The 12,505-nt window shown below is 41.4% G+C and overlaps 1 protein-coding gene across 1 annotated transcript in view; it reads right to left on the reverse strand.

Annotated features, from left to right (window-relative positions):
- Nucleotides 1-7,263: 7,263 nt before the first annotated feature.
- The window catches only part of ALG6 (ALG6, alpha-1,3-glucosyltransferase), a gene marked incomplete at its 5' end in the record, with an annotated part of 15,629 nt that continues 10,387 nt past the window's right edge, over nucleotides 7,264-12,505 (reverse strand). The window contains 7 exon segments of the mRNA XM_010187650.1: nucleotides 7,264-7,461; nucleotides 7,719-7,917; nucleotides 8,058-8,126; nucleotides 8,601-8,671; nucleotides 9,749-9,833; nucleotides 10,424-10,509; nucleotides 12,476-12,505. The exon segment at nucleotides 12,476-12,505 is cut by the window's right edge and continues 9 nt beyond it. Coding sequence (XP_010185952.1) covers nucleotides 7,264-7,461; nucleotides 7,719-7,917; nucleotides 8,058-8,126; nucleotides 8,601-8,671; nucleotides 9,749-9,833; nucleotides 10,424-10,509; nucleotides 12,476-12,505 — 738 coding nt within the window.

A 12,505-nucleotide genomic window follows, 5' to 3' on the forward strand; every position in this document is an offset into this window, starting at 1 on the left:
CCAGTTATGTTTTTAATTTATATCTCACTGTGAATGCTTGTAAATGGGACTGCATTAAGCAAAACTGAATTAAGACTTCAGAGCTGAACGTGTGTGTGCGCACAAGGACTTAGTGCAACTCCCCTGTTCTGTTTACCCATAGATTGTTTTGGATGGCCCAATGCAGAGACCCAGAGAAATGGTTCTGTACAATCAAAATTAATGGTGAGACTGCCCCACAGTGCACCTTGAGTGTTTTGTATTCCAGTTTGTATTGTGTGCATTAAACGCAGCCGTTGCTCAGGCTAAATTTGACCATACATCATCTCTCATCCTCCACAAACGGGTCTTTTTTCAGTTTGTAACCATGCAAAGTCCTTTCCTTTAGAAGAGGTAACAAAACCACATAGCCTGGTCCCCAAAATCTGCAATGCTGGCGATTTCCTAGGACAGGTGAGTAATGTCGAGTACTGAAAGGTGAAGGAGCTGGAGGACAGGTTTCTGGGTGCTCTCTCCCAGCAGCATACGGGGCTGTAGGGCTGTACCCGCCCCCCAGGAGTGGATATTTTAAAATACAACCTGAGATCTGAGAAATATCTAGAGCTGAGGTCACCAGCGTGATAAGCTTTTTGGATGGAAGGAAGGGGGCAAATTACAAACCTCTCCAGTGATTTACCATCCTCTGCTATGTAGATGAAATATTAAGCTATTAACTTCTGTGGCAGATACAGAAATGCACATGAGACGTATGACTATGGGCCTCAGACGTATATACGTACAGAAGTGTCAACCTGCACTGTGTATTTAGGTGTCAGCCACATTTATTCATGAATTCCACACTTGTGTTTATACTCTTGTTTTCCTATGTACCTTTTTTACGGATGGAATAGCTATTAATTTTTAATTCTAGTGGATCTATGCTTTAGAGTATTAAGCTTAATGAAAAATTAACAAGAATTGTAGTTCTTTCAACAGCTACATGTAGCAACTCCTACGTGAGGATAAATACTGCTTTCTCCCATGAATATAATTATTTTAAATAAAAAAGAAAAGAAACATTAGTTTGGACTCACTTAGTAGCAATTATATGTTTAAGAGGTGTAAATAACTTGCTATCTAGACATTACAAATATCCAGGTGCTCTGTATGTGCTGATGACAACAAAATTGAAAAGAAAGACTGTAATAATTCTGACTGGTTTTCTCTGCAGAAGATATTGATTATTTGTGTGTGGTGAGAGATTTGGAAAATTCAATTAAAGGAGTTGTGCAAAGGTTTCATAAATTTTCCTTGTACAGCGTGTACACAGACATTGTTGCGTATTAAATCAATGCAGCACTTCACAATATATTTTCTTTGAAACATAAAAATAAATAACATTTAAACAGTTCTGCTTACTACAGAAACAAATTTTATTTTCTGTGAAGCATTTAGTCATGTGCTATCACTGACTCATACACATTTGCCAGCTGTAACAAATTTTATAGACGTTTTCTCCAGAGACATAGCTCATATACTATGAATTTTTAAATGAGCAAATGGTGAAGAAGGGATGTCAGCAATATAAAAATTGATCAGTTAAAAGATAAAAGCATAAGTAAAGAGATTTGTATGGTAGTCTTAATAGGTTTTATTAAATAAAAATACTATAAAAAGACAGTAATGAATAGACTGAAGGTTTTAACTCTGGTTGAGGTGGAGAAAAATTATTCTGGCACATTTAGTACAAGATTGGTTTTATATCACCTGACAGGTGAACATTTTTTTCCTCTCTGCTTTTTAGATCTGTAAATGTTTTAGAGCAGTCAAACTCGGCAAAGAATGGCGGCGCAGGGAGGAGGGGAAAAGAAATTGGGAAAATTCTGCCCTTTTAATGCCTTTGTGGGCCAGGAGGTGCCACGGCAAGGGGCAGGAAGGGCTTCCACCCACCCACCCGCGAAGGCCGAGGGTCTTGGGGATTCTCCAGCTCCCACTTTACCCTGTGCACCCTAAAAATGTTTTGGTGATGAGAGGAGAGCGAGCTGGGCCTGCACCCAGCTACTGCTTCCCTTGGTTGTGTGTAGTTTAACTTAGGAGTTCTGCATATGAAAGTATCGAGGGAGAGAAATGTTGGGGTTTTTTCAGAGCAACTCATTATCTTTATTAGTTCATATGTAAGAAAAAAAGCTTCAGCTGCCACAACACACATTGTAAGTTTTTGGAGCGTATGAGTAGTAAATCATATTATTTAACTATTTGAATATCTAAATCTTAATGCCATCTGTAGAAATATTACCGTAAATAGGGCTGTTTCATTAAAACGTGCTGTCATGGTATCTGTTTGGAAAGGAAGCTGAGTTAATGATGTTTTACATGGATGTGGGCAGCTTACTTTTTAGGACAGTTTCTCAGAGTGAAGTGCAGATCTTGGCATGGTTGCTTTGGCATCTGTGGATTATTGAAGCACTGCATAGTCAGAACGCTGCGATCAGTGATTAACGGGTTCATAAAGACTGAATTGGGAAGTTACAGTTAGCACAAGGAAACCAACTTGTTATTAAATCTCAGTCTTTTTCTGTTTCTTGTCCTACAAGACGGTTTCCTATTTTGAGCAATAATTAGTGGTATTTTTTTGAAGATAATTTGTGTAAACAAGAGGTGTTGATTAGGTATAATGCTGAAAAGTTGGACCTGAGGCAGAGGATGCCTTTTTTATAGGGAAATCTTAGGGGACCTCGCTTAGGTCATAATTTCTGGCTGGGTGTGGGTCAGTTCCAGGTGCTGTCATTGGCACTGTGCGTCAGGGAGGGGAACTGAGACCCTTCCCACCACTTGCTCAGCCTTTCACCGTGACCCTGCCCTCCTTGAGTAAGGGGCTCAGGGGCTGCTGCTGCTTTTATTGCCACCCCCTCGGAGGACTCGGGACATGGTTGTACCTCTCATGCAGTCCTTGATTGGATTCTGCTGAATCTGCTGATACAATGCTTGTGGATTTTTATTATTTTTTTATTAATAGCAGAAAAAGGAGGACCAGCATCTGCTACTCCTAACACATTCTGTTCTGGTTTGTCATCATTGGTAACGAGGTAGCACATGTGTGTACACTCACGAGTGATTAAGACAACCTCCTGAGTTACTGTTGAGACACAGTATGAAGTAAAACCACTGCATGACTTAAATTTAACTCATACTGGGGGGAGGTGTTTACAAATGCTGTAATAACACCATTGTTTTGTTAATCAACCCTAATTTTCCTCCTCCGCAGAGTATGTTCAGACCGGCAGTAGCTCTGCGTTCCTGAGATCGCTCCTCGACTGAGGGAAGCAGCCCCTCGATCTCTGTGCCTTCTCCACACACAGGTAACACCATCAGGACTGAGGTACTTCATTGTAGAACATTTGCAGAGTGGTCTAGTGCGTAGGGCCTGCGGTCAGGGCTGCAGTAGCTTGATGGGGAATCAATTGTTACTCTGTGTGTGGTATCTCCTGTTACTGCTTTGCTTTGTTAAGCAAAATGACATCTTCAATCTGGAGAAACTCTGTCCCACTCTGAAACATCCTACAGCATTTCTCCTTGTCAACGCTGTCAGTTCCTAACTGGCCTGTTTTTCCAGAATGGCAATTCAGCTGTAACACATGTAACAGAAGCAAGGAAATCCCCATACTTGAGCTTATAACTTCTTAAATGCCACGACCGATGCCCTGCAGTCTACCAGCCATGCTGTGCTGTAACTGCCAGGGCTCAGGCTTTGCTCCCCTGCAAAGCTGCTGTGTGCACCCTTCTTCCCCGTGTTATCAGTGCACCGCTAGACGCCTTGGCTCACTCCTCACAGGCTGTACACAGCCAGCAAGGCCCTCCGAGAGAGGACAGAAGGCAGATGGCGAGGTTGAAATAGCAGCAGCAGCGGCTCTCTTCCACCCATCCCCTTCTCCAGGAGCATCTCGCCCTCCTGTTCCCTCTCCACATGTGCACCTGAGACCGGTGCTGTGTAAACGTGAGTGTGGGAGCTCTGAGAAGAGCAACCATAGAAATGCTGATTCTGCAGATGCGCTGGGTTTTAACAGAGCGCTGAGCTGAGGATGGAGCAATCCCAGGCAAATCCACTGATAAAAACTACAGCATTTCCTTACAACATTGTAAAAATGTTACTGCAGATCAAGAGCGACCGGCTGTTGCTCTCCATTGCCTTAGGATGCATGTCAGTATTTTTGATGCAGTGAGGCGAGTACTGGACACAGGACAGACTGAGCATTCTGGACAGATCACATGAGTGATGCTGCTGTTGTCTAATTGCTATTTATTGTAGTCATTTCTTATCTCCACAGGCATTATGTGAGAAATGCATTCCACATCAACCCAAACTTCGACATCTGCTTGAGTGTACTTAAAAGGAGAGAAGAAATGCCTGTAAACCTATCTCCCCAGCAAATACCAGTCTGGGATTGCTCGTTGCACTAGGCAGGTGCACATCTAGATAAAATTTCTGGCATCTATTTAAACTTAACAATGTGCACAACCAGATAATCTCAATGTAAATAATACAGCGTGGTCGGTTTAGGCAAGCGTGTGTACAACATGCTAATTTAGGCTTGCTGCTGCATGGAAAGTAAACTATAGTTTCTGTAGGACTGTATTTCCTGTATGTTTTTACTGCAAATACATAGTTATGCTGCCTTGCTTAAAGACAAAACAAAACACCGCTCCCATCAAGAACTGGGTGAGAAGAAACTGTGTTAAAAGATGAGCTTTGGGTGCCAGGCTTACAGGGGGAAATGGTTGCTTCCTGCTGGTGAGTATGTGCACACACTATTTAGTCATCCCCAAGAGCTACCAAAACAGGATTTCAATGACTGAACCTTGTTTTGCGACAGCTTGCCAAAAAAACTACAACTTTTTCTACTGCCGATTGGGCTCAGAGGAGAGAGGCAGCGCTGCAGCAGAAGGAATGATTTGGAGTGCTGAGCATGTTTAAGCCATCACAAACAATGTCCCTGCCTGGGGCTGCCGCAGTTGGGGACACATTTGTCATCTGTGGAGATGTTTCCGCTGAAGTCAACCCAAGACGCAACTTAGAAAGGTATCGGCTTCAAACCCCCAGCACTGAAACACTCAGCCCTAATAACATTTGCTTTTTAGGGCAATGTGTTGGTATTTAATGTGTAGGGAGAGTTGTTATAAAACAGTTTCGTTATCCTCAAAACCACCTCTCCAATTTGTGGATTCCCGGCATCTCACAGCAGTGAGTTTGGTGCAGCCTCTCGTGTTCAGAGAGTGCAGTAGACTTCTTTCCATTTCTTTTTCAGAAAGTTCAACATAAACGCACACGACTGAATGTCCTCTCTACCACTGTAAAGTGCTGTTACTCAAACAGATAAACTGATGGTTTTATTACAGTGGATGGTTAAACATGTACACACTCAAGCTTTGGAAGTTTTTAATTAGTAAAAATGTTTTTATACTTTCATACCTGAAAATACATCAGTAATTGCTTGAAGGGAATTACTTAGTTACGGTCTTGAATTTCTACACCATTCAAGTAAAGTTTCTGTGCTGTTGGGTTGTCTTTGTTGTATGCGTAAGATTGAGCAGCTGACTGCTTTGTGTGGTCAGGGCGAGTTAGCCTGAACCAGCGATAGTTGATACAACCTGATTGGATCCTCAGTAGCTGAAAATTAAATAATTATTGAAGAGTCTGTAAATTAACTGAACACCAGTCTAAACCAAGCTGTTCTGTGTAGTCCTAGAAGAACAAAATAAAACTTCTACAGAAAATAACAGTACAGGTGCTGACGGATGACAGCAGTGACACCGTGGCAATTAGTACATACCATGATACTTGGGATTTACTCATTTTTTCAGGGAAATACATAGCTACATCCAGGAATTCTGCAGCAGATACTCCTCATATGTGCCTCGGCTCACCAGCAGTTTCTGTTCCTTTGACCTCTGGGTGTTCCAGGCTTTTGCCTTTCGGCAGCAGCTGGGTCCGTTAAGAACCATTTCCAGTCCCAGCGCAGGGGGATCGTGTGACTCTCACTTTATCACCCCTGGAGGCCACCTCAAGGACGAAGAAAAGGGATACACCCAAAACTAATGTTTTTGTATGGGGGGGAAGGATGGCACCATGAGCTCCTGATGCAAGGCACCGGCTCATTAGAATCTGAAGCCTTTGTGCTCCCTTGCGCGGGAGTCGCGCCCTCAGAGAAACTCTAAATACCTGTGAAAACATTCTAGGTTTGTTGCTTTGTAGCTCTGTAGTTCTGATAGTACAGGTTCCAGCCTATGGAAACTGCTAAACCATACTTGCCCTCAGTAACATTACAATGACTATTCAAGTGCAGCTTTTTTATTTTGTCTTAGCTGCCATGGGTAGAGCCTTGGCTGTGGTTACTTTTTCCACAACAAATAAAGCTGGAAAATAAAGGGAATAAATACACAGAGCCTGCAGCCACTTCACGTGCAGTGTTCATAACTCATGCAGTTGGAAGTTCCCAGAACAGCTGATTCACACACTCGGGGCTGGTGCTCAGAGACAGCCCCAGAATGTGCTAACGTCAGGGACAGCTTGGTATGCGAGAGTGCAGCGAGGGCACGGACAAGCCTTTAAACAAGATGGGTTTGCTTTTTTATATATATAAATATATAGTACATCAGAGCTGGATCAAGAAAAAAGGACAGACTGACTCCTAATTAAGCTATACTACCATGAACTGCTTTATGATTTATGTTATTACTGCATCCTCTGTTACGTATATAATTATTCCATCAATTTGTACCCTCTGAACTATTGGCACTGGAGGCTGCACTGTGCAGAGGTAGAAACTGCCGAGTTAATTCAGTTTACATCTGCAAATTACTGTGCACTACGGGATGCTTTTACTGCAGGTTTTTGGTTTGGTTTGATTTCCAAAGACCGCAGTACCTGCTTTCAAACTGCACTGCAGTACCTCAGCAATTATTTCAGTAGAACCAAGAGTTTTTGGCTAACAAAACAGGTTGCTGTTTTGCTAGGCCAACTAGGGCATTTCAGCATTAATTCAAAATTTGGTCCTTTATTAGGTATTTTAAGTTTACAAATGGTAACAAAGGTTTTACACTTCTGACACAAACACACCAAATCACATTTCCAAGCGCTCTTCAAAATTCTTCTCTTTAAAGCAGTCTTTGATTATTTTCTGTTTAAATACACATAATGTGGTTCCTGATTTTGATTAGGTCACAGAAATCATGTTACATCAAACAGGGTTACCTGCAGTGCCAGACACCGCTCACTAAAACACTGTCCTTTCACAGTTTAGTCCTCCATTAACTGCTTTTCTTCTGACTTCTGCTATTCTTCGAGTCCCAGAGTATAACAACATTAAAATACACCCAAAATAATAAAAAGTGTAAACAAGAAATAACGGACACGGATACAGGGAATAAATCCGGTAGCCTCTGCGGAGGATGCACTGCAGCACTCATTAGAGACAGGACACCCATCAGGGTTACGGACAGAAGAAACTGTAAGGTAAGGAACGACAGATCAGCCGATGGCGTTGAACACCTCCAACAAGTAAGCCGTTACTTTCATTCCTTGGGTGCTCTGTATTTTTCAATCTATACAGAGACACTGCAGGAGAAATAAATTCTAGCACACCTCTACACTGACAGTGTGGCTTTCCCTGTTTGGGGCTTTATGGACATAAAACTGGTTTATGCAAGTGCTTCAGTACCATGAAAAGCTGCAACTAAGAGTTATAGGGATTAAAACTGCTTACCAGACTCCTGACAATCTTGGGAAATGACTTGAACCAACACACATAGCCCTTCAGGGAAAGGGAGAAGGGTTTCAGCTGCAGGTCCTCTGCTGAAGTCTTCTCAAATATGGAGAAGGAGGCCGTGCAGGCTGAGAGGAACGCCAGCATCGTCACGGCGTAGGCCAGCAGCAGGCCGTCCTTCAGCATGAGAGGCAGCATGCTGTGGAAACAGAATTATCCGCAGAAGAGAGCGCACACTCGAGTTGTATTTCAAAAATGTAAAAAGGAAAAATAATACATTTATACTTAAAAGAATTGGGGAAGAAGGTTTTAAAACAATGTTAATAGTGTCCAACTCACCTGAAAGTTGATACAAGTAAAAACCACGTAGCCATAAAGGGGATTTCATTTATGATTAAGCAGACTGGTCTGGAATGAAGAGAGGAAAACAGAGATCCAAACACTGAAGCGACAGCATTTCAGCACCAATCTGTCACTGGGTGCTGCACTCCCCCTCCTCTGGGAGGCAGGGCAGAGCTCTGCCCAATCCCCACTGGGAAAATCAGTGTGAATATTGTGAATTTCACCCAGTTCAACTTGCAGCTGCGCTCCGGCAATGCTGGGCAGCTACATACACATCTGCAGTGCATGGCAGCATCACCGTAACCAGCCCATGCCCCGCTCCCTGCCACGCTGCACCCCTGGAAACGCAGCCACAATGCTGGCCCAGAGAGGTGAGTGAAGCAGGAGACACCAGCAGGGCTGCTGTACTGTCATTTACAAGGTATTCAGAAAACCAAATGTGTAGTTTGTAAAAACAGATATATTTGCAAGTGAGAAAGCAGCATGCAATAACAAGATGAGGAATATCAAAATATATCCGCAGAAAAATAATTTACTTACACTGACACGAGGAGAATAGATTTTTCATGTACTTGAAAGGAGAACAGGAAAAATGACAGTGCACAACTAACCTTAGAGAAGGAAATCAGAGACACATTAGTGTATGTGACCGCAATGCGAAGCACTGCTTTAGTTTCTCTGCTGGCGGAGACTTTACACAAACGTACGAGCTAAATGATCTGATTTTTCTAATTAACTGCTACATTTACTCCGGTGCAATTTATAAGTACACAGAGCTGCTTCTGTAACCACCTCTACATGCAAAAAAATACATTCTTTGGAAGTTTACCCAGAATTACTCAGAAAGCACCTCCTGTAAAGAGCCCTCACTCTCGCTTAGCTTTACTGGCAAGAGTACCCCACCGAGGAAACACAGCATTGAGAGACAGAAGCACCGGCACAGTTCAGTCCTGGTGACAACTCCCCACATTTTGGACAAAATTTTGCTCATCATTGTGAACAGCCAATCCACCAAAAAGTAAGCAAACTCTTCTCCCCCCCCCACCAAATAAAAAACACACTGTAAAACATAAACCGATTCTTCAACAGGATGTGTTAGTTTTAGGCAATGTTGTGATAAACTTTCACATAAGTACTCACATAAAATTAAAAATACGAGTTACCTTGTAACTCTTGAAACCTTAGAGCGAGCTCCACATTATTCTGAATTCAAGGAAAACTGAGTTTTGCAAGTCATGTTAACGTTTTAAATGCAATGATACGACCAAGGAAAGACAAACATTTGGGAAAACAGCATCTTTTTCTTTTCAAACAGCTAATGAGCTTACAATGTCCTTCTTGGGATTTTATTATTCAATTCTGCAGCCAATGCAGTGAGAAAAACTAACACTTTGGAAGCTAAACAAAAAGTGGAGAAATTTCAACTCTCTAGGAGGCTTTAATGTGTACGGACTCTTCTAAAGACTCTTCAGAGGAAGACAGCAGAAATCCAGCATTAAAGGAAGAAAATCGAGGCTAAGGAAAAAAGCCTGGGTTTAAAAGACAGGTCAGACCCCCCCTGGATTTGCGATAGCAAAATATTTTTTAACCAATCTCTTCAGGAGAGACAGGATGGCATTTAAAGTTGTTAGCACGCCACTGCCCAGTGGTGGATGTAAACCAAAGAGTAATCAAAGGCAGACACTTACCAAAGCAAATTTAAATCCTCGGAGAGAAGGCTGGACAGTCAGTTTTATACAAGTAGGAAGCAGGCTCAGGAACGTTACAGCAAAACTAAAGGAATTTGTAAGAAAAACGGTTTTAATCCATGAGTAACTACATCCAGGATATCATATAATCACTTCTGAAAACGATGTAAGTTAGGTATTCAGTTGTAATTTTCAGAAGTACAAAAATCACTCAAGGAGACTCAATCACAGGAGAGGAGCACTAAATGGGCTCCACTGACGTAAACGCTTTCAAAAACGGAATAAAGTATTTCCTTTAATATTTCAGACCCTGTAGACCTAGACTGGAATTATGACTCTGAATTTTTACTTAGGCAAAAAAACCAGAACTGTGAACTCTGATTTCTAAGAGTACTAAAAGAGGTAACTTTGAAGAGAAATGCACGCAAATTTAAACTCAGTTTTAACCAAGTAGCTTAAATCACTATATAAACAAGCAGGAAATTTTTCAGTCATAAATATTTCTACCAGTACTTGGGGAAACCCTTATCACTTGGGAGAAAAGAACAGTGTAGAAAAGAAAACATTTTTTCATTATTTTAAACACAATTTCTCATAATTCTTTGACCAAAATTACTCATTTTGCAAAAAATAATGCAGATAAAAAACTACCTAAAGCATTCAGTTATGTCTTACCTAAGTTTTAGTTGAGTTTGAGGTGATACTATATTCTTTATCTTTATAAGGACACTTAGACTGCACCAAATATTGGCTACTTTGTCCTGGAAGGAAAAAAGGGTGATTAGTGATAACTGTATTTGTTTAAACTTGTGTTTGTGACAACAATGGGGCTTGGAAGGTGGGGGATTTTATCGTGATACTGCAAAAAGACACTGGCAGATACACATCATATTCTTAGATGTACTTTAAATTATTCTGATCTTCAACAAAAGGAAAGTTTCAAGAGACTCAAAACATTTTCTAAAATAACTGAGAAATAGTTCTTCAGCACATGAGGCTGCTTCTTAACCCATGAGATCACACATTTTGGGAAAATAAGGCTTTGAAACTCCGTCCTCTATTAAAGAGTGGCACCCATGAATCTTTTTCAAACGTGAAGACATTCTGTACACTGCCACATTTCATGGCATACCCCAATGTATTTAGCTGTGCTCACTGCTCGCTAGCAGTGACAGAGTTAACCTCCAATAAATCAAGAAGTCTAAAGACATTAGCAGTTGTGCTAGGATCACTTTCAAAATTAAATTTGTAACTACAGCTATCACGCTCCTGAAACTCATCCCTAAACAGCTGCTTGAGCCACAGCTGTGTAGACATAACAGCCAGGAAGCCACCAGCACCAACAACTGAGCCACCTTCCCCACGCTCCCCGACAGCACGGGGTATGCGCTTCAAATCTGCCCAGGATTACAGTGAGCGCAGGCTTTGGCAGCACCGGCAAACGCCCACTTCATCACCAATAGCGTTTTACAGCCATCGGCATTTGTTACCGCTTCTCTAAATGGGAACCGATTCAAAGAACCTGTTACACGCACTCTAGTATAAATTTACTGTGCATTGCTTACGTGGACAATTTCTCATTTTATCTAGATTAGCATCCAGCGAGTCACTCCCCTCATCAACCCAGAAAATATTTGGGCTAATATTAGACTAAAATCCTTCAGCTCTTTCAGACTTATCTGTTATTGCTGTTTGCAGATTTTATTTTTAAAGTTGGTACTGAATAAAAAGCGTAGTGACCAAAACTCTTTATTTACGAATTCCAGATAATTCCCAAGGAATAGGGTCACTGGTTTTTTGGGGGGCTGGGGAAGTCTTTTGTGAAGGGGAGAGAACACTTCTGTACCACTGCACATCAGCATTAACTTTCGAAGAAAAAAGCACCAGTTGTGATATTATTATGTATCTAAAGAAGATTAAAAGAAAATTTAAGATTAATCAAACTATGCAAGTATTTGCATAAATCCCTGTGACATCAAAACCTGGAAATTCAAAGCTTCGTTTTATTGGTTAAACTTGAAGTTGGGAATTTCCTTTTAAAAGTGCAATATTAAGACTCATGCCCTAATTAACAGCAACAACTCACTGCTACTTGTGAGAGAAATGCATTTTCTTTTATCAGCGAGATTCCTGAGGCGTCAGCAGCAGGTAAATGAGTAATTGTTTGACCGGATTAAGGCTGCAGTACTCAGCACCTTGCAGCATGCAAATGCCCATAGCCTGAGGAAACGTAAAAGCAAAACTGGCCTAAAACTTCTGGAAATTACTGAGCAAACTTGCACTGAAAATAAAAGGTGTGTGAAAAAGGAAGTTTGCACCCAAACCACTATTTTAAATTAATTATTTTAAATAATGAATCCTGTTGAGAATAGCTGAGCAGAACCAAAGACAGAGACTGAAGCTGTTTACTTTTAAGGTTGCATCTTCTGACACTGTCAATTTCTATGGAATCTATTTCAATGGAAAAATGTATGGATTGAAGTATGGGGTTGATGATGGGATATGTGTTGTCTACTCATATAATATCCTGGAAGATGCCAGCTGAGCTGGGGTTAAATACTGGATTAAATAACTGGCAAGAAGGGACTGCTGAAGAAGCCATCTCAGATTTCCAGTTCTGTGGTGTGTCTCCCACATGAAATCCCTAAAGGTCACACTGAAGGTTTCTCAAGGGATCTAAGAATACAGAACATTTAGAACGGGGTGGGGAGAAGAAAACATGCATGCCTCAAACAAGCCTCGGTCAATGGGAAAGAG

Source organism: Mesitornis unicolor, unplaced genomic scaffold, assembly GCF_000695765.1.
Source record: "Mesitornis unicolor isolate BGI_N332 unplaced genomic scaffold, ASM69576v1 scaffold53796, whole genome shotgun sequence".
Taxonomy (NCBI): domain Eukaryota; kingdom Metazoa; phylum Chordata; class Aves; order Mesitornithiformes; family Mesitornithidae; genus Mesitornis; species Mesitornis unicolor.